The sequence below is a fragment of the Opisthocomus hoazin genome, chromosome 14 (genome assembly GCF_030867145.1).
Source record: "Opisthocomus hoazin isolate bOpiHoa1 chromosome 14, bOpiHoa1.hap1, whole genome shotgun sequence".
NCBI classification, from domain to species: Eukaryota; Metazoa; Chordata; class Aves; order Opisthocomiformes; family Opisthocomidae; genus Opisthocomus; species Opisthocomus hoazin.
The window spans coordinates 2404771-2429663 of NC_134427.1; the positions used below are offsets into that span (position 1 = coordinate 2404771).

The 24893-nt window shown below is 46.2% G+C and overlaps 2 protein-coding genes and 1 long non-coding RNA gene across 4 annotated transcripts in view; 2 read left to right on the forward strand and 1 right to left on the reverse strand.

The window, feature by feature from the left end:
- The window catches only part of SH3BGRL (SH3 domain binding glutamate rich protein like), a 40500-nt gene extending 25855 nt beyond the window's left edge, over positions 1 to 14645 (forward strand). Inside the window, exons 2-4 of the mRNA XM_075435438.1 lie at positions 368 to 553; positions 3805 to 3885; positions 7884 to 14645. Of these exons, the coding sequence (XP_075291553.1) occupies positions 368 to 553; positions 3805 to 3885; positions 7884 to 7916 (300 nt within the window). The 3' untranslated portion in view covers positions 7917 to 14645. The remainder of the gene's footprint in view (positions 1 to 367; positions 554 to 3804; positions 3886 to 7883) is intronic.
- A 2286-nt stretch (positions 14646 to 16931) lies between these two features.
- Positions 16932 to 17590, reverse strand: LOC142363124 (uncharacterized). The gene is made up of 2 exons (XR_012765510.1): positions 17521 to 17590; positions 16932 to 17239 (listed from the first exon to the last, which is right to left on the reverse strand). It is a non-coding gene; the product is annotated as an uncharacterized LOC142363124 (long non-coding RNA).
- A 301-nt stretch (positions 17591 to 17891) lies between these two features.
- Positions 17892 to 23538, forward strand: LOC104332245 (TLR adapter interacting with SLC15A4 on the lysosome). Of its 2 annotated transcripts, none has more exons than XM_075435479.1 (3): positions 17892 to 17994; positions 19962 to 20023; positions 21891 to 23538. In XM_075435479.1, exon 3 carries the CDS (start codon positions 21938 to 21940, stop codon positions 22859 to 22861), a length of 924 nt encoding a protein of 307 aa, XP_075291594.1. In that variant the 5' UTR covers positions 17892 to 17994; positions 19962 to 20023; positions 21891 to 21937; the 3' UTR covers positions 22862 to 23538. The 2 variants fall into 2 exon arrangements, with proteins under 2 accessions (XP_075291594.1, XP_075291595.1); XM_075435480.1 differs by having other exon boundaries at positions 19965 to 20023.
- Positions 23539 to 24893: the final 1355 nt, after the last annotated feature.

The window sequence follows — 24893 nt, forward strand, 5'->3', positions numbered from 1 at the left end:
CGCACCTGAAAAAACAACGTTCCCCCAAATTCATGGTGAGGCCCGGAGAGCACAGCCTCTGCAAGGGGACTGCGTGCGCCTCTGCTTTTGGTTGGAGAGCTGTAAGGTTCACAGCGCTCACACGTGTGTGGGGACAGTGTCTTTAGACTTCAGCCTGTTCAGTTCTGTAGGAGCCAAGTCAAGGCTCAGATACGGCTCTTTAGAAGATACTTTTATATTCTAAGAATTTTCTTACCGCTTCTGTTTTCAACCTGTTTTGCACCCCCTTGTTTCTGCATTGAACCCTGGAACTGCATAATCAGCAGCAGAAAAAATCGTTTGACTGATTTTGCTTGCTTTCTCTCCCTCCCTCCCTCTTTTGTGACAGATTAAAAAGCAGCAACAAGATGTGTTAGGTTTCTTGGAAGCCAACAAAATCGAATTTGAGGAAAAGGATATCGCCGCCAATGAGGAGAATCGGAAATGGATGCGGGAGAACGTCCCTGAAGACAGCCGGCCAGCAAGCGGGAACCCGCTGCCGCCCCGGCTCTTCAACGACAGCCGCTACCTCGGGGTAAGGCAGGGCTCCAGGCCTCCAGCTCTGCTCGTCCCACCCCTCTTACTCGCTGCCATAGTCTGTGCTGTGCTGTTGTGATCAGCAAGAAAGGACTTGGCCAGCTGTATGTTCAAGCGTGCCAGCTCCGAAGGGCGTGGGAGGTGTTAGATGTTTACCCCTCCTCTTGGGCTGTTAATAATAATTGATTCTTGAATATTCCCATTCTGCCGTAGAGGAGAGATTAAAATTTGGATCTCCTGATTCTCAGATCGTTGTGCTACTTACTGGAATGAGCCTACCACTACCTTGCAGTGTGTATATACTTTTTTTTTTCCCTGTGGGTTTTTCCCCTTCTTATGGCTCTGAAAGTTTACAGGTTTGTTAATTCTCATGTTCCCCAGGACTGTGAGCCAACACTTCTCAGAAATCTGGCGCTGTTGCACCAGCCTGATGTTGCGTAGCGAGTTCGGAGAGCTGTTCTGTCGACGAGGGGTTTGCCAATATGTGTGGATCCCAGGTCACTCTGTAGTCTGTTCATCTTCCAAAATAAGTGCTCATAGGAAGCCATGTCTGCCGTGGTCATAAATTAGATTTTTGATCCTTCTTGGGGTCCGTTTTTGTGTACCGCTTGCAAAGTGAAGGCTGTTGCGGTCCACGTACTCCAGTGCCTTGAACAGGTTAAAACTCATGTTGCAGATACAATTCCTGCTTGTAATTATTTTAATGCTTGATCAAAAGTAAGTTGCCCTGCAGCACTTCTGCTCAGCAGGCCATGCTTGAATGATTATTAGATTAGCTGTTAATTTCATTTTTAAAACTTAATGTGTTCTGAAAAGAGCTCACAGCATGCATTCCTCTGGTGCTGTGTGTTGGTTTCCAAGCTGTTTTGCAGTCTGGTTCTGACCTGCAAAGTCTGCAAGTCAGAACCTGCCGGTTCTGGACCTTTGCGAGGCGATTCTGTGGCTACTGAAAGGAATTATTCTCAACGTGCCAGGAACTTCCCTTGCTTGTAACAAAAGCAGAACTTGAAATAATGTCCACAGTAAGCTGATGTACCACTGGGCTCTCTAAAATGCTACTGACTCTGGTTGTGACATGGAGAAAGATTGGTTTGGAGCGACAAATGTACCGATCAATAGCTGTCTGCAGCTGAAAGCTGAGAAGGGGCTGGTCACGAAGCGTGGAAAATCAATCCCTGTTCAGTTGTCTGTCTTGAAAAAGAAACCAACCAACCAACAAAAAGAGGCAAATATTTCTGTAGCAGGAGGAAGTCCCGTTGCGACAGTATCGCCCCTCTCCCTTGGTGTACCAGAGCTTTGGGGATGCCAGCAGACCGCTGCGCAGTTGTCCTTTTCAGTGAAATGTTGCCAGATTTCTGGTGCGTTGCTGTAGCCGTGCAGCGGAACAGGGCTTTGCTGCACAGTGCTGGGGGACAGGGAGAGAAAAAGCTGCACGCACCTAGATCGGGGTGCTTGCTTATCAGAGGTGCTTCTGATGTATCCCCAGCTGCAGCCCGTGACAGTTCTGTGCACAGTAGTTTGGGGGAGAGGGGTGTAGATGCTTCAGATTAGTCCTTGCTGTGGGTTCATCTCCAAAATTTTGGTTGATACCACTTTGAACTTTTGAAGTTTGGTCAATTTGTGTAGCTGGATTCAAGTTACTGCAGTTTAACTTTCAGGAAGGTAAAAGTTAATTCTGTGCCCCCGTACTTGAACCTCTTTATGTCTTTATCTGATCCCTCTCGAGCATGAACTTCCCTGTTTGTTTCATCTGATGCAGCAGAGCTGGCGGAGGAATGAGCCAAATGGCTTTTGTTGGCCTGTGCGCCGCGGAGAGGCTGTAAGTGGCGAGGCCGTGCACGTTGGCACGAACCCTGCTCCTTAGCCACCGGCATTCCTGTCCTGGTCGATGCTGCGAGGCAGACTGCCAGGCTGTGCGCTAGCAGCATCAACAGCCCCTTTGTCATCAGGCAGCCCCAGCGCTGTCCACAGAAGGGCTTCAGGGAGGATGTAACACAATCGTACACGTTTTTGTCAAACTAGCACCCGAATGCTACTCGTACAATAATTTGACATCCTTGATCTCTAGGCTGTTGGAATCCTCTGTTCCCTGCACTTTCTTCTATTCCAGCTGCAGCAGCCTCTTCCGAGAGCTGCTCCTGCTCTGAACACAGCGCTATTTTCTAACAGCATTTGCTGTTTCTTAGGCTTTTGCCTAAGACAGGCATGCAAAGCAGCATGCCCTTAATGGCAGCTCTCTCTGTGACTTCAGCCCGAGATTGAGCCTGCTCGGAGCTGCTGCCTTGCCTTGGGTATCTCAGCCAGGACTCCTGCATCAAAACATTCCCCAGTAAAGCTGGAGGAACCCGGTACTGTTGCTGCAGTTAAAGAGGGAGAGAAGGAAAGTCACAGGACAGATGTGTGCTGGGTTTGGAAATGGGAGTGAGGGAGGTATGTGGTAACTCGGACAGCAGTGACTTGCACAAAGCTTCTGGGTTCGTTTGGTCGGCGTTTGGCAACTGCTGTCGCTGAGCCACCCTGGGGCCTGTGTGCTTGCTCTTTCCTAACTTAGCAGACAAGCAAGCTGTGTTGTTTGTGCTCCATACAGCACTGCATTCTGCCTCAAACACAAAAAAGGGCAGAGAAGGAAGCATTGGTATTTCTTCTATTATTTCACTGTTTTTACCTTCATTTCCCTGGGCAGTGGCTGGGTGTGTATTTAGAGCAGCGGTCGTGCACTGCGAGTACAACGCACAGTGCCACCCACCTGCTTTCCTTCATTGGCATAGACTAATCATTAATGGGAGACTCGATGGGAAAGGATGTACTCTCGGTGTACAGGTTTAAATTTAACTTTCAACAGGTTTAAGAGTTAATGTCCATAGTTGCCAGGACTAATCGGTAATTAGCAATGACGTCTTGGGACGTCAGTGTTTCTGTATGGGCTCAGCCCGCTCCTGCGGGAGGGACGTCCGTGCCAGGCAGGTGATGACAACTACCTTGCTATGGAGGCTGTCCCTCTGGGAGCAGCAGCCTCTTGGTGCTGCAGATACTGAAATTCCAGCTTGTCACTTTTCAGACAGTACCGTTTCTGTGGTATCAGTGCTAGTGATAAACATCTGAGGGGACGCTCCGAATTCTGCTTTCGGCCACAGGAAGCAGTTTGCTCGGTGCGGGTTGGGTAGCACACCAAACTGAGCTGCCACTATTTCTGACCATTCATACTTCTGTCTTTGGTTTCCACCCCCGTCCCTGACTCCCGTGGCGAAGGACTACGAAGCTTTCTTTGAAGCTCGAGAGAACAACGCGGTATATGCCTTTCTCGGCTTGACTGCGCCGCCTGGTTCAAAGGTAGGTGTGTACGTTGCTCACAGTAAGTCACAACCTGTGTTTTACACCTTGTTCTTCTCTGCTCGTAGTAGGATCTTTTACGTGTTCTGTGGTTGCCCCAGGAAATCTACCTGCTGGTCTGATACTCAGTCTCCAGAGACTAACTTTCAGGCTTCAGCATCACAGCAACACGCTGTTGTTATGTGCTGGTTTATTTGGAGGATGCTGTGCTCCCCGGAGGCATCTTCCTGCCCCTCCTTCCAGAAAAGCTCAGTGTTCAGTACAGATGCTCTTCTGGTATCCTTGCTGCAGAGCCACCCTGCTCGTTCCTAAGTTAATGGAAAAGCTTTTGTTGCTTTGGAAAGAAGAGCTGGTTCAAGTTCTTCACTAGTAATAATTGTCTCTTACCACTGGATTTTTTTTTTGTCGTACACTATGGGAACAAGTGAAAGAGTGTTAATATTTGCACTGAAGAATGCACAAGAAATCTAGATGAAAAAAAGTGTCACGAAACCAAAGGATTATTTCAGTTCAGTGAAAAAACTTAATTCATGTGAAGTTTTGATGAGACTTTTGTAATAGAAAATACCTGGAGACCAGAATCACTGTTTTTGAAATAACGTGGTCTTGCTTCAGAGCAATTTTTTCCTCCAGCTTGTTATCTGAAGCCTTGTTTTCCTTTGGCAATTACAAACTGGGTTGCTGCTTTGCGGATGCAATGGGCTGGAATTCTCCTTTTGATTTTGATAGGATAGGACAAGCCTGCTTTATACGTTTCACTTGACAGCAGCAGGATCCTCCAGGTCACTTCCAGAATTCTTGTTCCAGTGAATAAACACGCTATTTCCTTTCAACTGTATTCATGTAAGAGTTGAAGGTCATGCTGTGCACATCACGAAGAGACCTAATTTTAAAGGTCCATCGGTATTAAGCTTTACAAGTTACGGGTCAGATTGAAACAGTTTTGGGAGCCAAACGATTTTCTAGCGGTCGCTCCGCTAACGTGAATGGTGTCGCGAGGAAAAACTCTGCCTTGTACAGAGAAGCGCAGAGAGCAAAACCTGCGATACGTGCCCCCGCGTCCTGCGTCGCTGGCGTCGGGAGGCCAGCTGCACACAGTCCGATAGTCACGTAGGTCTTATTCAAGCTTCTTGGAACATCTGCACAGTGCTGCACAAAAGAGCAGGCAGGATGGAGCCAAGGGGTGCGAAGGCAGCCGGGAGCCCACGGGACGCAGGAAAGCCCGTGCGTGTCCCCTCACGGCCGAGGTCTGGGAAGTGCGGTGGTACTGGAGAGGAGTTCCTGCCGTAACGAATCAGGTCATCTGTCTCTGTAACGTCTGTGAACATCGCCGCTTGCTCAACCTGCCAGATCGCAGAAGCAGTCTGCACGGCTGTTAGTTGCTCTCATTCTGTCCTCACCTGAGGAGAAGGTGAGTTTTAAAAAGGAGAAACGGAATGCATTTGTACTCCGCTGGATTTTCCTGTTGCTCGCTACAGCATGGGGAGGTGCATTTGAGCTGATGAAGATAACCTTTGCGCAGGTGACCTTGAACCCAGAGCATTCTGCTGTTGGTCTGACTTTTGGTATCCGTCCCACAATTACATGATGTCAGATCAAGCTGATTTCTCCTCAGCAGCAGGCAGAAACTGATTTGTAGATGCTGAAATTGGCATTTACAGCATAGCTGCGTGCAGCGTGGGTATGATACTGTGTAGGGTAATGACATTGCGTCTGCGTTTTTTGCGACATAAAATGGAAGGAGCCTGAGAGCAAGCTGTGTGCTGTTGCAAGAGAGGCCCTTGACAGCAAACCTCCGTTAAGTGTCATCGTGAGAGATTTGGAAAGTTGTTTGGCTCTGAACGCAAAGTTCCAATATTAATGCTAAACAAGAAGGGCTCAGAAGGGAGCATGGGAAATGCAAGTAATTATTTACTGAGCGCTGGTGCTTTGGTTTGTGCTTTGGGCACAAATGGACCTACAAACCCTGGGAAACATCGGCATCCAGTTGAAGCGTCCTCACTTCAAGCAACAGAGGTTTTAAAGAGAGAGGATTTCCTCAGTTAAAGGCTGTGATTAGTTATTTAAGGACTGAGAGCATGCTCAGTAAGGGGCCTCAAGGGAGAAATACAGAGCAGGATGGCAGAGGGATAGTGTCAGATCTGAGAAGCTGAGCCAGGTGCCTCGCAGGACCGCGCCCAAGGAAGTGGAGTTTGACTTTCAAGACAAATAGGTTAGCATGTTCTCCGAGTTATTTGTACCTCCTTTCCTGGAGCTGAGAGAAACACCTCTCCAGCTTACCACTGCCTGTTTTGAAGAGAAGTGCTTTGTCCTCCATTTTCTGGCAAAATCCCAAAGAGCTAGATGCCACTTCTGTAGTGCCCACGACTGGCTAATGGAGTTGTTACAAAGCCAAGGGAGCCATCTCCTCTTTGTTACCGTTCAAAGAACCACTTGTCTTTTAGAGAGTATCAAACATCCTTTTTTTCCACCAGGCTTTGTAGTTCTTTTTAATCTTTCCTTCGTTTTTCACCCGCCTCTTCTGCCGCGAACTGATCGGATGCCCTTCGACAAGGAGCGTGGCTGCGCGGTGACGTCCCAGCTCCGCTCCCTGACCTGTGCGGTGCGGCCAGCAGAGCAGAGCGCAGCCCGGGAGCGCGGCGGACCCGAGCCGGGCTGTTCCCACGCCCCCGAGTCAAGAGGCAGCACGACGCGAGGCGCTTGGGCAGGTAGCCAGGAAAACCCAGGCGATCCCCCGTGTCCAAGATAACGGAGATATGCGTGGTACTTCCTGCTCCGCGGGCTGGGGTCACCCACTGCGTCCCCGCTCTTACGAGTCTTAGGCTTCTGGGAAATGCCCTGCTTAGTCGTTCCTCCTCTTGTTTTTTCTTTGTTTGGCATACTGGCTCATGTTAACAGTGATATTGTGGAGTCTGTTATCTTCAGTGTTTCTGCACAGTCACCAAAGCAAACAACTCCATTACATAAAAGTTGAGTTTAGCAGATGTCGAGCTTTTTCCTCGAAGAAAACCACGCTGTCCGCCCGGAAGTGCTGCAGTGAGAGCACTGCCACTGCTCATCTCTTGTAGGCCATGTTGCTGCTAACAGGTAATTAAATTAAACTTCAGTCAAAAGTACACTTGTAGAAACCATCTTCAGAAAAAAATTCCTTTTGTACTTCTTCGGTTGTCATTCTGTTCCCATTTGTGACCACCTTGCAAAGGCTGAAAGAAGACTGAAAATTGCAGGCTGTTGTTTTCTAATGTTCCTTCTGAAACATACTGAGAGTTGGTTGAGCTCAGCTGGGATGTCTGCTAAACTGCTTCAGCTGTTCCTTCATCTCGGAAGCTTCACAGGAATGTTTCCGTGTAGCTGAAGGTCCCTCGAAGAGGTGTGGGTTGGGAGCCCTGGCCTGGAGAGAGCGGTTCCCAGGGAGCACGTCCCCGCTGGCTCGCTTCCCCTGGGGCGGGAGCTGGGATTACTGGGCAGTGCCGGTGCCAGGACAGACCTGCTGCCAGCCCCGGGACGGAGCGCACCGATGGCTTTTGTGCTGGAGCAGCTCCCAGCTGTGGCTAAGGACTCGCAGGCTGCTCTGATCGCCCTTCTAGAAGGCAAAAGCTAAATTAATTAAGAATTCTTTTTCCATTTAACCATAGTTCTTCAGATAGTCTTTGATCTCTAGATAGTTCTTGTGTCCTGATGTGAAATGGGGAATAACTCTTATCTGTCTTCTTTTGTTTTAAACTTTTATGGTCAAAACTGGTCTTGGCCAGAGGTTGGAATATTCCTGCAGGTCCTACTTGAGCTCGCTCAGAATTGGAGTTAAAGCCAGCACGGTACGGGACTTGTTTTATAATGTCGTCACAGGCAGTGGGGACTTTTCTTGAGCTGGGTTCAGTGCTGCTCACTTCTTCCTAACGTATTGCTGCAGCTTTTGTTACGCCATGTGCTAACACAGGTACATGAGTTCTCGCCTTTTATAAGGTACTAATGTGTGTGTTTCTGTTCTGTCGTTTCAGGAAGCTGAAGCACTGGCAAAGCAGCAAGCGTGAATTTCAACTGCCTTAAATGTTCTGTAAAGGGAATTTCCATGGCTTTTTATAAAATAGTACAATTGTCTCTGCTTCAAGAAATGTAGATGTGATTTCTAACATTTGATTGGTGCTTGCAGCATTCACCATACATAATACAAATCTGAACACAAGGTGAGAACGTGAACGTAAAGGTAGAGAGCACAGAGTGTGTTATTACAAAGTTGGAAACGTAGGAAACTGAAGCAATCAGACTTGAATGATTTTCACGTAGTTTAAACTGTCTTGGCAATTCGTCCATTTTGTGTAAACTCAAAGAAACTACTTTAGTACTAATAATGCAGAGGGGGTTATACCTAGAGATCCAACTATTTAAAATACGGAAAACAGCATCTAAAACCTTGTCAGATACTAACTTTAGTGCCTGAGTTGCCTCAAAAATGTTATTGAATTACACAGTAATTTTTCGGCGTCTTTTCTGGTTTCAGATGAAATTGTAGGTGGTATCGTGTAGTATAGCCATTGTAGTCACTTTTGAAAGTTGTGTTTGTTCTTTTGTAGAATGGGTATTTAAGATTTGTATTGTAACACACTGTACAGATGATAAAACAAAATAATGCCATGTATTTCTCATTTAAGTGATCCGTGTGGGCTCTTTTGACAAAGAAAAGGGGATTTGGGCAATGGACAGCCTTTCCACTGGCAATTCCATCACACAGCTGCCTAAGCACGACTTGGTTACACATCTGTGTGCAAGATTCCGTGCACCTCAGTGCAGTATGCGCTAATTCCCAGGCAATGTTGCAAATAAGCCAAAATGGCCAGAAATGGCATTTCCTTACCTGTGTAAGGGTGAAAGCCTTTAATGTATTTCTCTACAAAAATACCAGTTCACACTGCTTATAGCGTTAGGCATCTTATTGCATGTTCAAGTAGTCATTAGATTCATATAGTATTTTTTCAAATGAGGAAATGTTTGAAGAGCAAGAACTATTGTAATAAAGCAAGACTTTTTTTTGAAGGTTTAAAAACTTTTTTTATGTTGTTATTGCCATATCACGAAGCTATTACAGGAATTGCAAATCTCTTGAAATGTTTTCATAACCCGACTGCCCTGAGGGGCTGTGCGTTGCTAAAGGTTCGGGCTGTCGAGGGTGGATCTGGGTTAGAATAATCCCCAGATTCCTCCGCTGCCGCCTCGCTTCCCCCCAGCTGTTTCCTGTGGGTATAGGTACAACACCAGACTGATGTCCATAAAATGATGTGTCCAGTATACAGTGATCGAATTGGCCATGCTCTGGGACCCCCAGAACGTAATGGTTTCATGAGTCGGATTCAGAAATTCAGGTCCTGAGCTGCAGTTGTATGGTATCCAAGTCTGGTTAAAAGGAAAATATGTCCCCCCTGGAGATTTTGGAGAAACCCAGTGGGGTTTCCGAATGCCTGTCTGATTCTGACCAGTTAGCTCATTACTAAGATAAGGAAACACAGGCCATTATACTGGACTAGGAGCACAGACGGATACATTAGGATAGGTGGCAGTGATATTAATGATCCAATTTTCACCCTTATCCTGAATTTCTGGTGATTGTTGGCAGCTATATAGACCATAAGAATTATTAAACGATGCTACATTAATACAGTCGGCAGCCCAGCCCGAGTTATCATATAATGCAAGTTGGCCGTGATAATCACAAACAAGACAAGAATTTACCCACTCGATATGTACAGATCCCCTCCCGCAGCGTCACTGGTAACACCCATTTTCCACAGGGACGTTAGAGATTCACCACCGATGTGTACCTGTCCCACTAATTTCAGAGTATGACGAAGGTAAATTCGTCGCCTGATCCATCTTCCGCTCTCCAACTGGTACGTCTGCGCCCTGGAGCAGGAGTTCCGTGTGGGGAGTGGTCGGGGTCAGTGTTACCCCCCAGCGTTTGTTGTGATGCGGCTATGGGAGCGGTGAGACGCGTTTGCCACGAACCTGGCATGGCCGTGTCGAGGAGCTGGTGAGAATGGTCCGTTGCCTGTAGCACTACATTGTCCAACGAATCCTGAGTCCGGGGAACTCGAGGAGAGCGCTGGAGGTTCAGAGAACATCTCTGCATCGCAGGCATCAGCCTGCCAATGGTTGCAGTCAGAAAGATCAGGGTCCAGAGCCAGGAGTAGCAGTTCTTCATCTTCGTCTGTCAGGTCTGATACACAGTTTTGTTGACCTTTTGCTGCAGTATTGGACATGTCCCGTCGTAGCCACACAACAGCCATACTCCAAGGCAGCGTAAGTGGGCGTCGCACAAATTTAAACCCATAAAATTTAGACTGATGTAGTGTTGGGTAGTATTTGAAGTCTCTACAACTTGAAATGCAGGAGACGTACCGCTTCCACACTCTGTAATGAGAGGTGGAGTTTCAGTTGCCTTTTTAATAAACCATTAAACTGTTCAGCCATTCCTGAAGCCCAAGGATAACAGGGAATGTGAAATACCCATTTTATGCCTTGTTCCCATGCCCACTGTGCCACCTGATTATCTTTAGAATGTCCCCCATTATCAGATTGTATTTCTCTTGGTTTAGGATAATGCGGTAACAATTGCTGTAAAAGTGTGTATGTCTCCTTCTCTGGAGGTATTCAAGGCCTGGACAAGGTCCTGTGCAGCCTGCTCTGGGTGACCCTGCTTCGGCAGGGGGTTGGGCTGGGGGATCCACAGAGGTCCCTTCCAACCCCGACCATTCTGTGATTCTGTGGTACTTACTGCTGTAGCTCAGCAGCAAGGAAAAATAAATCCTAAGCCTTTACAGATTTCAACTGCTACGAAAATGTATTTAAACTGCCCTGTAAGGGGACCAGTGTGGTCTGTTTGCTGCGTAGCCCATTTTCCCCTGGCTCGTTTAGTACACAAAGGATTCTAATCTGGTAGCCATTCTGGTCTTAGCATATTTAACTGCCACATTCATTACAAAGCTTTTCGTCTCCCAGAACGGAGCCCACTCCAAACCCCCTTTACAGCCCCATAGGAATCGGTATGTGTATGCTTAGCCCGTCCTCTGGGACCACAGCAAGGGCCGTCGGTTCCCCTGGCTGAGCAGAACCGTCCCCCTGTAACTGCCTGTCTCCCTGTTCTAATTTCTGTTCCAGCTGTCCTGTGCTTCCACTGTCCTTTTACTCTCTCAGAACTCGCCTCGATAAACCACACACGTGGCTGCTCTCCTGCCTCCTTGGAATAAGGACGTGCTGCTTCAAATGGAGAATGCAGTTTTTCACAGTTTTCAACAGAAGAGATCTTGACATTTCCAGTCTGAGGGTTAGTTTTGTCTACCTCTATCTTTCTCTGTCTTCATTAAATCTGCCATTTGTTATTATGGCAGTAGTGGTCTTATATATAGTTAACTTCTGAGTGATCTCTCCGCCTTCCCTTAACCATGTTAATAATTTCGAAGGTCCCACTAAAGAAATCTTTTGTGTGGTGTAAGCGCTAAGACCAACCTGCAGTGCATATTCCAAAGCACGCAATCCTTTCTCTAAATGCGTGTTTTTTCCCTCAGTTTGCTTCCAAGCACAGGAGTCAGATAACACAGGCCTCTTCTCTTGCCACAATCCTCCCGTACTTCCATGTTCAGAAGATTCCCGGTGCCCTTCTGTAGGACCATGGGGAGCCAATCCCAAGACTGCAAATTGCTGAACTGCTGCTGCGAACTCGGACAGGCTGGCTTGCCGAGCTGATCCCCGCTGCCGCGCTGCTGGCTTTCCGAGCAGTCCTACAGCGGCCACGCTGCAACGGGGAACCCTGGGGTACGTCTCCTCCAGGAACAAAGAGTTCCCAGTAAAGCCTGTAATTCCTTAACATGAGTTGGATTCTGTAATTTCTCCATGTCAATAATACCTTTTCTGGTATTTGTTCCCCATCTTGGGTCCACTTAATACCCAAGAATGTAATGTCAGTCCTTGGTCCCTGTCGTTTTTGTTCTGGGACTTCCGTACCAGTTTCCTCTGAATGCTTAATAACTTCATCTCCGATTTCCTTAGCTGAAGCCCAATCTTCCCTCAAGATTCTGCAAAGAGCTGCAGTGGATAATGAATACAGTTTCTGGTTCACTGCATGAGATCGGGGCAAGCCTCCCAAAGCTTTAAAGGTGCTAACTTTAATTTGATGAGATTTAAGTCCAGAAGTCCACATTTGTCCCTTTTGGTCTATTAAATTGACACCATTAATGTCTCCCAGTCCTAACAAACGATCCATAACTGTCACTCATACCCATCATGGATATTTATCACCAGGAAAGTATAGTTTTATGTTTCCCTGTAGGGGCAAAAATAAAATATTCCCCTCTCCTTGCATGAAAGGGTTGTGACAGACGCCTCCACATTCTTGTTTAAGCATTTCAGTTAAAGGCCCATCCTGCCTTGGGACAGAGGTCCCAGGATTTCTGTTTCCCGCTGCTGGCTCCATTTTGTCTGGACGCCTCCTGACCACCCCATGAGCACGAAGTAACTCGCCACCTGCCTTCGCCTGTTATTCCTTAGGTCCAGAGGTCTTGTGCACCTTGACAGGTAACAGGATTACCAATATATGTATGTTTTATTAGGCATCCAAGTATTCACTAATGCTTGTTAGATTAGGTCTGACACAACTGACTTTATTCAAATATTCATGGATAAAAGCACATCTCTAATAGTAACAAGAACAAGAACGACACAGCACTCGTGGCTGCAAAGAAGGCAACTGGCGGTGTCCTATGGTCAGGCGTCACTGCCCGGGCAGATCTCACCACGCGAGTGAGATCCTCAACTAGTTCTGTCCTAAAAACAGCTTTTATAAAGTTGCTTTACCTGTGTGCAATTACGAGCAGCTGTGATCCAAAAGCAAACCGCAAACCACAGGCAGAGGGCCTGCTTAACTAGGTTTGCGTCTTTTTGGAGCTGATCTCCGTACAGCAAAGCGCTTTGTGCTTTCGCGCCAGCAGCGTTCGCTGCAGCGCAGCGCTGGGGCTGGAGCTGCTGCGAGGGCTGGGCGGGGGTCGGACACCACGAGTGTCTGCTGTTGGTGAATTCACCGCACGCGATGTTAACCTGTCTGTTCTCCCAGTGCTCATGAGATAGCCTGTGGTTTTTGGCCATATTCCACAAAAATAAAAACAATTCCAAGTGCCCCGAAGGATAAGAATCGGGTTTTAAAAGTGTGTGGGTAATTTAAAACACATTTTGCACCACATAATGTACTTATTCCCCCAAAGCGTCAAACGACAGTAAGGTAATAAGCCCTTGCCGTAGTTGGAGGATCACTCTGAGGGCGCTGCACACGCACGTTGGGACTGTCCGGGCTTTCTGGAAACAGGGGAACAGGCGGCGCAGATCAGCAAGAGGCTGCAGCTTACCACTGCCAGCACACTCATGCTGTGAGGGGCTTTTCAAATACGTTTTCTTTTTTAAATACTTTCTGAAACTGCTTACAGCTCATAGTTTTGAAGTCTGAAATTAGGAACAGGATAAAAGTAAAAACTTAGTTTACAAAGATGTTCTGAAGTGCAGTCATGAAGTACTTCCCTCACCACCATTTTTGGGGTTGGTTTTTTTTGTCCCGTTCACTACAACTGATGATTTTGTGAACATGTGTTAAGAGAGCCATGCGGCTGCCTGCTGCGCTTGGAGAGCAGCTCTGCTTCGAGAGAGCTCGGGACGAAGCTCCCACAGGATCTGCCACGGGACCAAGTTAGTTAAAATGATACTTAATTGATGTTTATTCTTCTCTGATTGGGGAGCCTGGGAGGCCGTTGGAAGCTCGTCCTTACAAAGGCAAGCACAGTGTCAGAAGGCATGGGGGGGATTAGTGTTGCCTTACCTTCCAGATTAACACCCACATTTGTGCTTTCTCATTAATAAGCTTTATCAGTAATTAATGCCATCTTGTGAAATTTATTTCACATCTTTTGGGGATGGAAGTCAGGTTACGTTTTATATCCAGTGTCCGATTTTTGTTGTTCACTGTGTTTTTATCTTTCTGAACCGAGGTGACTTTTCTTTCTTAATATTGGCATAATCTTTCCCTACGTCTAAACTAGCGGTCAAGTTTTTGAGAAAGTGTGTAAGACTCCTACGTGACGCCTTGTGAAGAAAGTGGAATCTGACACAAAAGTCACTGTGCTCATGCCAGTTTGCTGTGTTTCCTGTGTCAGGGGAGTGTGGTCTAAGTTTTGTGAATTAGAGTCCTTATTTTGGAGAAACTGTAATTGAAAGTCGCTGCCAAATTCTGTCAGTTCAGTGACCCAAAACATTCTGAAATGAGGTCAAGCTCTGTTTCTGACGGTCAAGAAAATTGCCCAGTTTCAGAAAGCGAAGTCACTTCCCTCGTCTGGTCCCGCACCCGTGCCATCTGGTAGCGTTCAAGCCGTATCAGCATTCCCAAGAAAGCTCCGTTAGACGGGCTGAATTCCTGCTTTGTCTGGGGAACGAGGCACCAAGGCAAACTGAAAAACACCCAGAATGCCTCTTTGTTGTGGGACTGCGTGGAAAACTCGCATTCATTTTGGTGCAGCTGATACCTTGCATGAATTCAGGAGCGCTAGGAGTGCGTTGCCTACGTGCGCTTCTTCTGCTTGCCATACCTGTGTTGGGTTAACGATGGGCGCGGGAATGGAATTTGTTCATTTCTTCCCTCTTTCCTATGTAGAAGGCAGGCACTGAGGATTTAACCTGTATATTAACCATTCCTGTATCATTCCAATAAAGTTGTTTTAGAATGCTTTCTCACACGGCTGATTGGTTTGCGTGTTTTGTTCACGGTTTGAAGTGGTCCCGTAAGTTGGAAGAAGTGGAGTTTCCAAATGTTTATTTTAAAAGCGCAGGGTCTGCACGACCAGGTGAGCGTAACACACCCGCCGCCGCTCACCCCAGCTCTGTTGGGTTGGATCTCTCGCCTGTTGCAACGAGAGGGTTTTAATGACTTAGGAACACCCCCACCGAGCGGTCTGGGGGCTGCGGGGGGTTTGGGAGAGCGCGGAACACGCTTCCTGACTCGCCCGCCTTGCCGCTCTGTCCCCGTGGCAGTTACAAACCGACAGCGGACAGGGCAGATCTCCTTCCCCCTGCGCCCGTGGAGCTTGCCAAGCAGTCTCAGTTGCTTTCTTTGCAACGTGTAATTAATTAGCTTTGTGCTGCTCATGGCAGGGGAACCAGGTTATTTAATATTTGTGTTGCCAGAGGGCGGTGTAGGATAAATTTTTAAACTAAACCTATTCATTTTTATCTTCTCTGCTATTTGCCTGGTAGATCCAGCAGGTAAATTCTTTTACGCTTCACACGCTGAAGGCTTGTACCACCTCCAAGATCTTCTGTCGAGCTACAGAAGATGCATTCTCAGCCCCTAAACCACACTAGGATTTGCCCAAATCCCAGACTTGAGTTCACATCCTCTGAAGGAAACGGGTAACTTCGTTCTTGAGAGTGGCTTGCGAGAAGGCTGCTTGCTTGCCGTTCGTAGGATCGACTCTTTTCTGTCTAAACAACTAAAGCCCAGCCGAGACCCGTCAGGTACACTGATGTCTTTTAATGGTGTTCACTGCTTCTCTCACTTACTTGCCCTTCTTCAGTATCTTAAAAAATGGTCCATAATGTAAGATAAAGGGACTTCTGGTGCCATTTCGAATTACAATGAACCCCATTTACTTTCCCTGTGTATACACTTCGCTTGTATAACCCAGAAAGATCTCTGGTTTTCCTCTTTGTTCATAAAAACTCTTCAAATACCAAACTGTGGTAGTTATTCACTACTGTAAAGCTCAATGCAAAGAGTTTTCAAAAATCTGTTTAAAAAAACAAACTTCATGTGTGCACAGAACGTTTACTGAACTTGCTGTTTCAGGCCACAGTGGTGTGCACTGTAATAATAAACTTTTCTACCAATGAATGTGGGGTTTCATTCACGTCTCAATCTGTATGTCATGGAAAACTCTGCAAAGTCTGATTGTATCATTCAGCTCGTGTTTCCAATACCAGGAGTGTCCTGCAATACAAACTGGAGGTGTGCACAGTGGAGGCAGGGGCCTGCCAGACCCTTATTGAGGAGTCTTCATCCAGAGTGGGGTCAGGTCAGCTTCACAAAGACGAAGCCCAGGATGGGTTGGCTTGAGGTAGAGCTGCAATCAGCAGACGCAGGGGAGTAAACGAGTGGCTCCTGAGCAGCTCACTGACTGGGAAGAGACTGGATGTATGTCTACACATATATATATATACACACACTGTATATAAAGATCTGTTCTGTGTCTTGATTTTCTCTTCTTTTTTTTTTAACATGAGAAAAAGGTATTAGCTAGTCCCGTGCACGTGGGCCCACAATTTGAGAAATGCAAGAAATAAGACTTACCAAGAACAACATAATGAATTTTTTTTTTCAAAACACTAATTTAAAGCCATTAACATAATAGATTCAGACTGATCAGTAACCTGTGTTAAGAACTTCATCAGACGTCATCTCTTCTGCGCTTTCCCCATTATGGTAAGAGAATTTTAATAGCCAATTTAAAAAGAAACGGAGACAACTCATTCCCCAAAAACAAGCCACTACGATTTCCTGACTCAGTGTTTTCCTCTTTTGCCAGTCTTGCTTTTTCAGGATTTTTTTGTGTAAATGTAAATAACAGCAGTGGGAAGGCAGGTACGGTACTGCCTAGAGAGAGGCATTCTGCCTTCACATGTCCCCAGACTCTGATGTCGAGCTGAATCAAGGTGTAAGGGGAAAAGGAACGCATTTACTCATTGCTTATGTCCACGCAGCCCATTCCAGACCGCAGCACTGGCACAGCATTTCTCCCACGTTCCCTTTTTCACCCTTTCTTGCAGAGATGCTGACAGCATCTGTGCTCGTTCTGGAAATGGGTTACACTGGGCACAGAAAAAAGCTGATGCATGAAGCCCATCTGAACAGGTCAGGTACCTACACAAAATAATCCCACTCTACAAGTAAAGAATTACCAAGTGATTATCTTTTAGTGAGTTTCCTGCAGTAGCATGCATCCATATCATGTGATCTTGGTAGAATATTTTAGATTGAAAAGTTTATTATTAGCAATCTTGAACTGTATTGGTAAACTTTTGGAGCTTTGGGAAATGTGATTCTAAAAGCCCATTTAAGGTGACGAAGTAGGAATTGTCTTAGTGTCTCCTGTCTTACTGCAGGAGGCGAGCGCCGTCCCCTGCGTGTTCCGAGCGTGCGAACACCGTGTATTTAGTCTGTTGCATTCATGCAGTATCGAGTGCCAGGGTGAAGACATCTGCAGGAACCTGGAGACATCTGCAGGAACCTGCAGACATCTTCATCTTCACTTGCTCGGCGTAACAACTCGAAATCCTCCAAAAAAAAAAGGAAAAGAGCAGCATGATTAATATACTGTGAACTGCCCACGGACGCTCGACCACCGGCTCGGCCCCCTTCCCCTCAGCCGCAGCCCGCCGTCAGGACAGGGCAGGGGCGGGACGGGCCCGGGCCCGGCCGCGGGGTCCGCCCTTCCCCCGCCGCACCCACCGCCAGCTCCTGACTGCCCGGCAGGCCGAGCGGCTCGCCCCGCAGCCCGCTAACGCCTGCCGCCCGCCTCTGCCGCCCGCCTCTGCCCCTCGCCCGGCCCCGCTCACCCGCCCGGGGCCGCCGGAGCCGGCCCTGTCATGGCGCCCGCCGCCCCTCACCTCCCAACGCCTCGTGCCGTTGCCGCGGCAACCGACCGCCACGCAGCGACGCTGGCGAGCCTGCCGCGCCCTTCCCATTGGCCGCTGCTCTTGTCAATCAGCGTGAAGACCCGCCCCCTCCGGTGTTTAGGCCTACCCGCGCTGAGGCGGCGGTGGTGCCGTGGGTGGTCCTGACCGGCTTTGGGTAGCCCTGCTCAGCGTGAGGCGCGCTGGCAGCCACGCACCCCTTCCGGCATGGCCTCGCCGCCTCCTCCGAGCCCCGGCTGTCCCTCGCTCCCCTCAGAGCCGGGGTTCGGCCCCGAGCACCTGAGCCCTCCGAGGGGCCGGGCCGGGCCTCCCCGGTTGCCTGTGCTCCGCCCTCTCCCCCCGCCGTGCGGTGGGACTTGGCTCCTTGCTGTCGAAGGAGCCCTTCGGTGACCCCAGGTACGTGGAGCCTCCCCGCCGAGGAACCCCTGGGCCGCGGGGCATGGCCGCGGGGGGGAGGTGGGCCGGGGCTGCCGAGCGAGGGGGAGCTGGCGGGCCCCGGGGGGTCGAGGGCGTGAAAATGCTGCTGAGGCGGGAAGAGGGAGCCTTGCTGCAGCTGTGCTTGGGGAAAAAAACCCCAGCTAATACAGTCAGCTTCTATGTCACCTGCATATGCGCATAAAATGCATAGTTTGGGCTGAAATAACGGACTTTTTTCTGCATGCTGCTGTAGTTAATGCCATATGATAACTGTGTATGGTGATGTGCAATGCTGCGTTACTCATTTTCTTCTGTAGATGAATGATGCAGTCACATTTATTTTTCTTTCTTTATGAATTCCGCTTGAAGGTTAGCCTTAGGATTCAGATGTCTTGCTGACCGTTTCTCCTGACTGCAGTCTGTTTTCAGCTTCTGAAATAGCTTTGGTTCTGTCTTGCTTTATTTTTGTAAATATAGAAGGTGAGATCTTATTGATACAAATCTACTAACTCCCTTGGATATTGATGCTTTTGGTACCTCAGTACAACTGAAATGAAAGGTGATTTGTTTTTAGTCACTCAAGACTAATTACCTGACTCTATTTCTTCCTCTCCGTCTCTGTTACTTTTGTGTTGTGCTGAAACTGCTGTGCAAAAAGTGCAGCTGCAGCTGGCACGAATTGCAAGCCCAGTGAAGGAGGCCAGGTTTTACCTACTTGGAGTTGGAACTGCCCAATTTCCTCTGAGGTTGGGTCCCCCCCGAGACTGGGGGCAGGAGTAAGCTCTGGAGTCAGAACCGCATCTACCATGGCAGGAAATAGTTATGCAAGATGCTTAAAAATAAAGTCATTTTAAACAGCCTTTCAATAAGCAATGAGTTTTGTGTAAATTCAGTGGGAATGAAAATAACTTTCATTCTGTCTCCATAAAACCTGAAGTGTTTTGTGAAATACAGGTGGTAGGGAGGGAAGAGGAACAATTTTAAAGAGCCTTCATTGGACCTATATGGTTGTAGGTTGTTCAAACCTTATGTGAATTCATCTCTAAGGTGCATCATTGCTGCCAAAATACGTTGAATGATGGGTTGCAATCAAGACGTTGCTGTAATGTCAGCTTTACACTCTAGTTGTATTTTACATCTGTGTCTTGCTCCTATCCTTACACTGAACAATGTATTTAAGAGCTATTGTCTAGTACTTGGATGAGATTCAGCTTCTGATTTGTTTGCTGTTTAACCTTCTGAGCAAAAGGAGATTTAGAAAAGGCAGCAACAGAAAACTCTTCAAACTGTCTATGTGGAGTGGCTCAGTGGATGAGCTCAGTTTCAGCCTCTGAGAAGCACACACTGAAAACACCGTCAGGGGCCCCTCTGCCATGCCGCTGAGGCAGGGGTCATTTTTAAGTCCAGAGAAAGTGGATTTGGTCAGTGAGCAGCAAGACTGTTTGCAGCCATCTGATGGCTACTGCTTTCAGACTGCAGATTCTTATATTTGCCTTTTGTAGGTAAGTGATATTTCGTCAAAATCTTGATGAAATGAAGTTGTCAATGTCTTTGCCACCAGAAGAAGGTCACGAGACTATAAATTTAGTTGTTTGTTTCAGAGGGGGAAATGGTGTAAATAGCATCGTCTCTAAGTCAGGTGGATGGCAGAACAAAACTGAAATTCTGTAGATGGAAGTGTTTGGTGGAATTCGGTTTCGAACAGCCTGGTGAAGTACAGGCACCCTGATCCTTTAGTAGTCTTTGTTTTTAAATGATGTATTATGGCAGTTAGCAACTCATCAGCATTGCACTGCAGTCAAACATCTCAATTCACTTTTTTAACATCCTCTTTTAGACTTCTGTATTAAAAAGAAAAAAAGGGGAACTAAGTCATGTGTGTGTCAGGTTTTTTTCCACGCAGACAGCAGTGAAGAAAGAGCATGTAAGAATCTGTTCTCTTGCAGCAGCTGTACTGGGAGAGTTCTGGGCGATGTGATTATCCACCTCTCTTACCCAGCTTGGACTGGTAAGTGCGGGCTTTTTGTGCCCTTTTTTTTCCCCTTATGCTTTGTTTCAGAATGCAGGCACCATTTACTTTATGTGAAGGAGAGCAGTTTTGCTAAGATCACAGTATTTTAGCTCCACACTAGCACTATGAGCGTTTTCAAAGCAATACATCAAAATTCTTAAGCGTGTAAGGATCTGGGTAGCTGTGTCCTGTTTTTCAGAAGCAAATGAGGCACGCAGCATTCCAAACTCCATTGACATTCGGCAAGATTTAGGCTGCCAAGTGCTCTTGTGGCTTTCAAAAATGGCACTTAGTAAATAGGTATGTGGTAAGAGTAAATAGTAATGCTAATGTAACCAGGAGGAGGCATGGTGTGCTGCCTTTTGTGTCTGCTTGGTTCTCACGTGTGGGTGTGTCTCAGTTCCAGGGGTACCTGCAGCTTTGGGGGGAGGGGGGAACAGTGCCATTCAAGCTGAAAAAAGCAAATGATTGTACTGTGGCAATGAAAATTTCTGACTTCCCTCTGAAATTTACACATCTCTCAAGTAATTTGAGTTATGGAGTAGCTTTCTGGAATGAGGCCTGGGATTAAAAAGAAGTGACCCAGTGCATCAAGTTTCATTGAAGAACAGATAAGCCAGAGTAATGGTTTGGTCGCTGCTGGAAGTGAATGAGTAGAGTGAGGAGGATCTTTGGGTTAATACATCAGACATCATTTTAAATCTGCAGCGGTTTTGTTTGTGTGGAGAGCTATCTGGTGACTTGCTACTGATGCAAACTGCCAGCTCTGTGAAAAGCCTTGAGCTTTAATCATCTGTGATATGCATAGAGTTTTTGGTGTATTTCAAACAGCATGCCAGTATGTCATGTTCTTTGGGGACTTACTACGTAATCTTCAACAAAACTGCCTCATCCCTTGCCTCTCCTCCCTATTGCAAACCACGAGCACAGTAGAGATGTGTGAAGGCGCTTGAAATATGTGGAGATTAAAAAGACATTTGAAGAACAGAGGGATTTTCTTGGGTTCATCTTTCCCATTCCTCCTTAAGAGGAGCAGTAGTGATCTTTTCCTTAGTGAGTTTAGGTCAGACTTGGCTCTAAATGGAAAGATTCCCATTGATTTTAGCAGTAGCTGAGTTGAAAAGGAACGATACTCATTAGATGTGGTAGATTATTCTGAGGCATATTGGCTAGATTTTAATTATTTGTGTGTATTGAGTAAAGCTGTAGAGCCTATAGATACACAAACATATTACTCATCACTTCACTATTGGGGAAGACAAATTAACTAATTATATCCTTTAAAATCATCATTAGGAGGAACTCTGAAAGACAGTTGTGTATGTGACCTGCATTTTGGATGCAGTTTTATACTTGAACTATCAGCATCTTTTGAAGCTCCTGGGCATCTCATGGAAGGGCTCAGGCCAGTTTGGAATCAACCTCTAAGTCTAAACTTGATCTTGATTTCCTTCCTATGTCACATCTTTAGTTCTTAGAATTTCTAGTTCTTAGAAATTGTTGTCTTTCAATGGAAGAAAGTTGATTTGCAACTGATGGTAGTGAGATAGGTAAGTAAAATGGTTTTGCTGATTTTTTGCAGCTCGTAAGTATGATCTATCTCAACTAGCCACACCGCAGAAGAGAAGTGACACTACAGATAAACCCGGTTAATGCCCTTCCTGTATCTTCTGAATGAATTTTGTTTGCATGATAGAGGTTAAAATTGTAGAAAAGCATGCGGTTTACTCTTTACTAACAATAAATATTCTAGAGGAAAAAAAAATCAGTCTTTACGTAAAAAGTGCGTTGTTCATTTTTTATTATTATTCCTCTTTGTCCAGAGAAGTTTGAGGTACTCTACCTGTCTTGTTTTCACTCGCAGGGCTGCATGGAACCCTGGTGATTAGGCTGTTGCTCACGCTTGTCGTCATGTTGGCAGAAGGCATCCTGACTAGCCTCGTATATAAAGCAAGCTATCATCAAGATAAGCCTCGCAAATCTCATGCATCCAAAAAGGATAAAGAGGGAATCTGGAGACAGAAACTTGTAGACAACCCAAAAATTCAAGGCTTTGCTGATGGACATGGGAAACAAAGTGAGATCTCTGCTGAAAGCAGCAAAATGGAACACAGGAGTTGTCCTCAACGGAGATCCGTAAAAGAGGTACCTGCAAAAGATGAGAAAGTGCTTGTTAAAGGAACTGTCTCACCCGCTTTGTACATCCCCAGAAGAGAACAGAACACCGAGCAGATGGATTTGTACACATCCTGGTCCTGCAACAGCATTTACCAAAACTACCCCGACTTGCAGATTGGGGGAGACCGTGTGGGGGACCATACCTGTGATTCCGGCTGCGTTTTGGACCACATGTGTGATGAACTTCCTGATGGCCCTGTTCTCCTGTCCACTGATATTCCCCTAGGTCAGTCCCCTCTGTGCGAGCAGCCCAAAAAGCCGAGTGCAATGTCCCTGTCCAGGGATGAAGCTGGAGAACGGAGCATCATGCTCTGTGAGGAGCCTCTCTCCAACTCCATGCTCAACAAGTACATGGAAACAAAACTGACAGAGCTCTATAAACAGGTTTTGGAGGAAAACTTGACCAGATGTGGTTCTGTAACAAACCTCCTCACTTGCAGTTTCATAAGGAACAACCTGGATCAGTTAAGCTTCCAGATATCCCAGGAGCAGAATATAGAAACAGCAAAAGCCAGAGAAGTGCTCTTGCACTCTTTAGCCTGGCTTAGTTTGCACAACACTACCAACAGAAATAGCTCTGAATTTAGTACTCCAAACTTACAAATCTCGAACCCAGCATGCAGGAAAAAGAGCTGCAGGGTGCAGTTTACATCCTGACTGATCTACTTGTCCAAATCGTATTCACCTCTTCAGCTACAAATATTTCACTCTAAGGGTAAGGTTGGGAAATGAAAATATTTACACAACAAAGACTTTGTCAAATAAATATTTTGACACTTAAAGCATACTTTGTTAGCAGAGGAAGTAAAGGTCACTGTTTTCTTTCTTGTAATGCAGAATTTGAAATTAATTTCTCTTAAATGCTAGTCAGCCATATTTTTATAATGTCTGTGTCCTCTTCCTAAGACTCTGGCTGTATGAGTAATTGTACACATGTACCATTGGACTTACTCCTGCAAGAAAAATCAGTGAAGCTGTCTGCTGGTAGAACTTTGATCTACAAGACTGATCCAGCCAGTAAGTAAAAGGGTCAAGATGTCTGTGGATTAGGCTGTATAGTTGAAGCCCAAGTTTTGGACATTCAGGTTCAAATTCTGCTCCTGTAAAGCTTGATCAGTGGCTGAAAAAAACAGCTTTGCTTTGAAAGGCCTGTCAGCAGGTAGAGATGTTGAGGACTCTGGATTATGTTACATATATTATCATAAATAGGAAATGCATCAACATGAAGCATGAATCAAGGCACTGATCTTATCGCATATATACGTTTGTACTGCGTGGGTGGAGGATGTTTCAATGAAAATATGGTTGGAATAGGAAATAGTTGATTGAGATTATGGAAGTATTTACTTTTCTGTTAAAAAAAGTGTTCTTTTAAATAAATCCTTTTCTCTTCGATGAAATCCACACAGCCTTCTGTCAGTATATTATTATTTTTTGTTCTGTTTGTATGTTTAGTAAACAGACTCTGCTTTTATTTGCTTGGGAGCGAAGCACCTGCAAGCCCAGCAAGCTCTGACTGCAGCATTCCTGAAAAGTTAGTGCAAGCTTTCTTCAGCTTGGTTTGGAAATTTAAATGCAGGTTTTGATATGGGAATGTTTTTATTTAGCTTTCAAAGCTGTTTGCTTCCTTTGCTGTTACTTCTTGTCAAGAACTGTTTCCACTGGAAATTAACCACTGTGTCAGCCTTGTGAAACGGCGAATGGATGAGACTGTGGCCTGGTCTGCAGAGGTTTGCTTCTAGTAGGGGAACCTCTTTACTAGTGATGTGACGGAGTACGGCTTGACACACCTGCAGTTCTGGGTTTGCAATCATGAAACCCAACTCCAAAATCTAGCAACAAACTGTACTTATACAATTGTAAGCTTCCAAAATGCGCACTAGCGTGCTAGTAAAATCACTTTTATCTAGTTCTGATGCCACCCAGTGCGTAGGAAGTTATAAAGCAGAGCTTCTCAGGGAAACTTGCCATGAAACAACTACTATAAGCCAAAACCTTCTGTGTCTGAGGTGCATCTCTCAAACTTTGATGCATAATGTGCATTTTTAAAATCTTTGTCAACCCTGTAAGAGAATGAGGGATCTTGTGATCTATAGGTAATAATACATCAAAGCAATCATACTTGTGTTTGTAAATCAAGGACCTTGACATCTGATCAGTCCTTTGAAGGGATCGAAGTTGTTTGTTGGGTTTTGTTGGGGTGTTTTTTTTGCTTGTATGTGTGTGTGGTTTTTTTTTTTTCTAAATCAGTATCTTTAGTTGTTGGGCTGCTTTTAAAATCGTCCCTGAGCTGGCATTTGTAATGAAAATAGCGTTAGGCTTGAAAGAGTGCCTCGGAACACTGAGACGATCTGAACTGAGGGGGTTCATCTTGAAGCTCTGAATGCAAGTAATCTAGCTTGTTAATTAGCTGCATTTACTGTGGTAGAAACTGTAAGAAGGGGCTTAGAATTAAAATTGTACCTGGTTTGGCCTATACAGAGAAGGAAATTTTCAGGAAGGAAGTGCAGTGGACCCTTAAGAAGCTGTACCTATGTAAAGACTGCGCCTTCGTGGTATGGGGCTTCTTTTGGAGGAGGAGGATGTGGTGTCAAAGTCTGCTAAATATAGCAGCGTGCATAATGGAAAGGGAACTGCAAAACTTTCACGTGTCTGAAGATTTCGAACCTTTGCTGATGCCTTGCAGTGT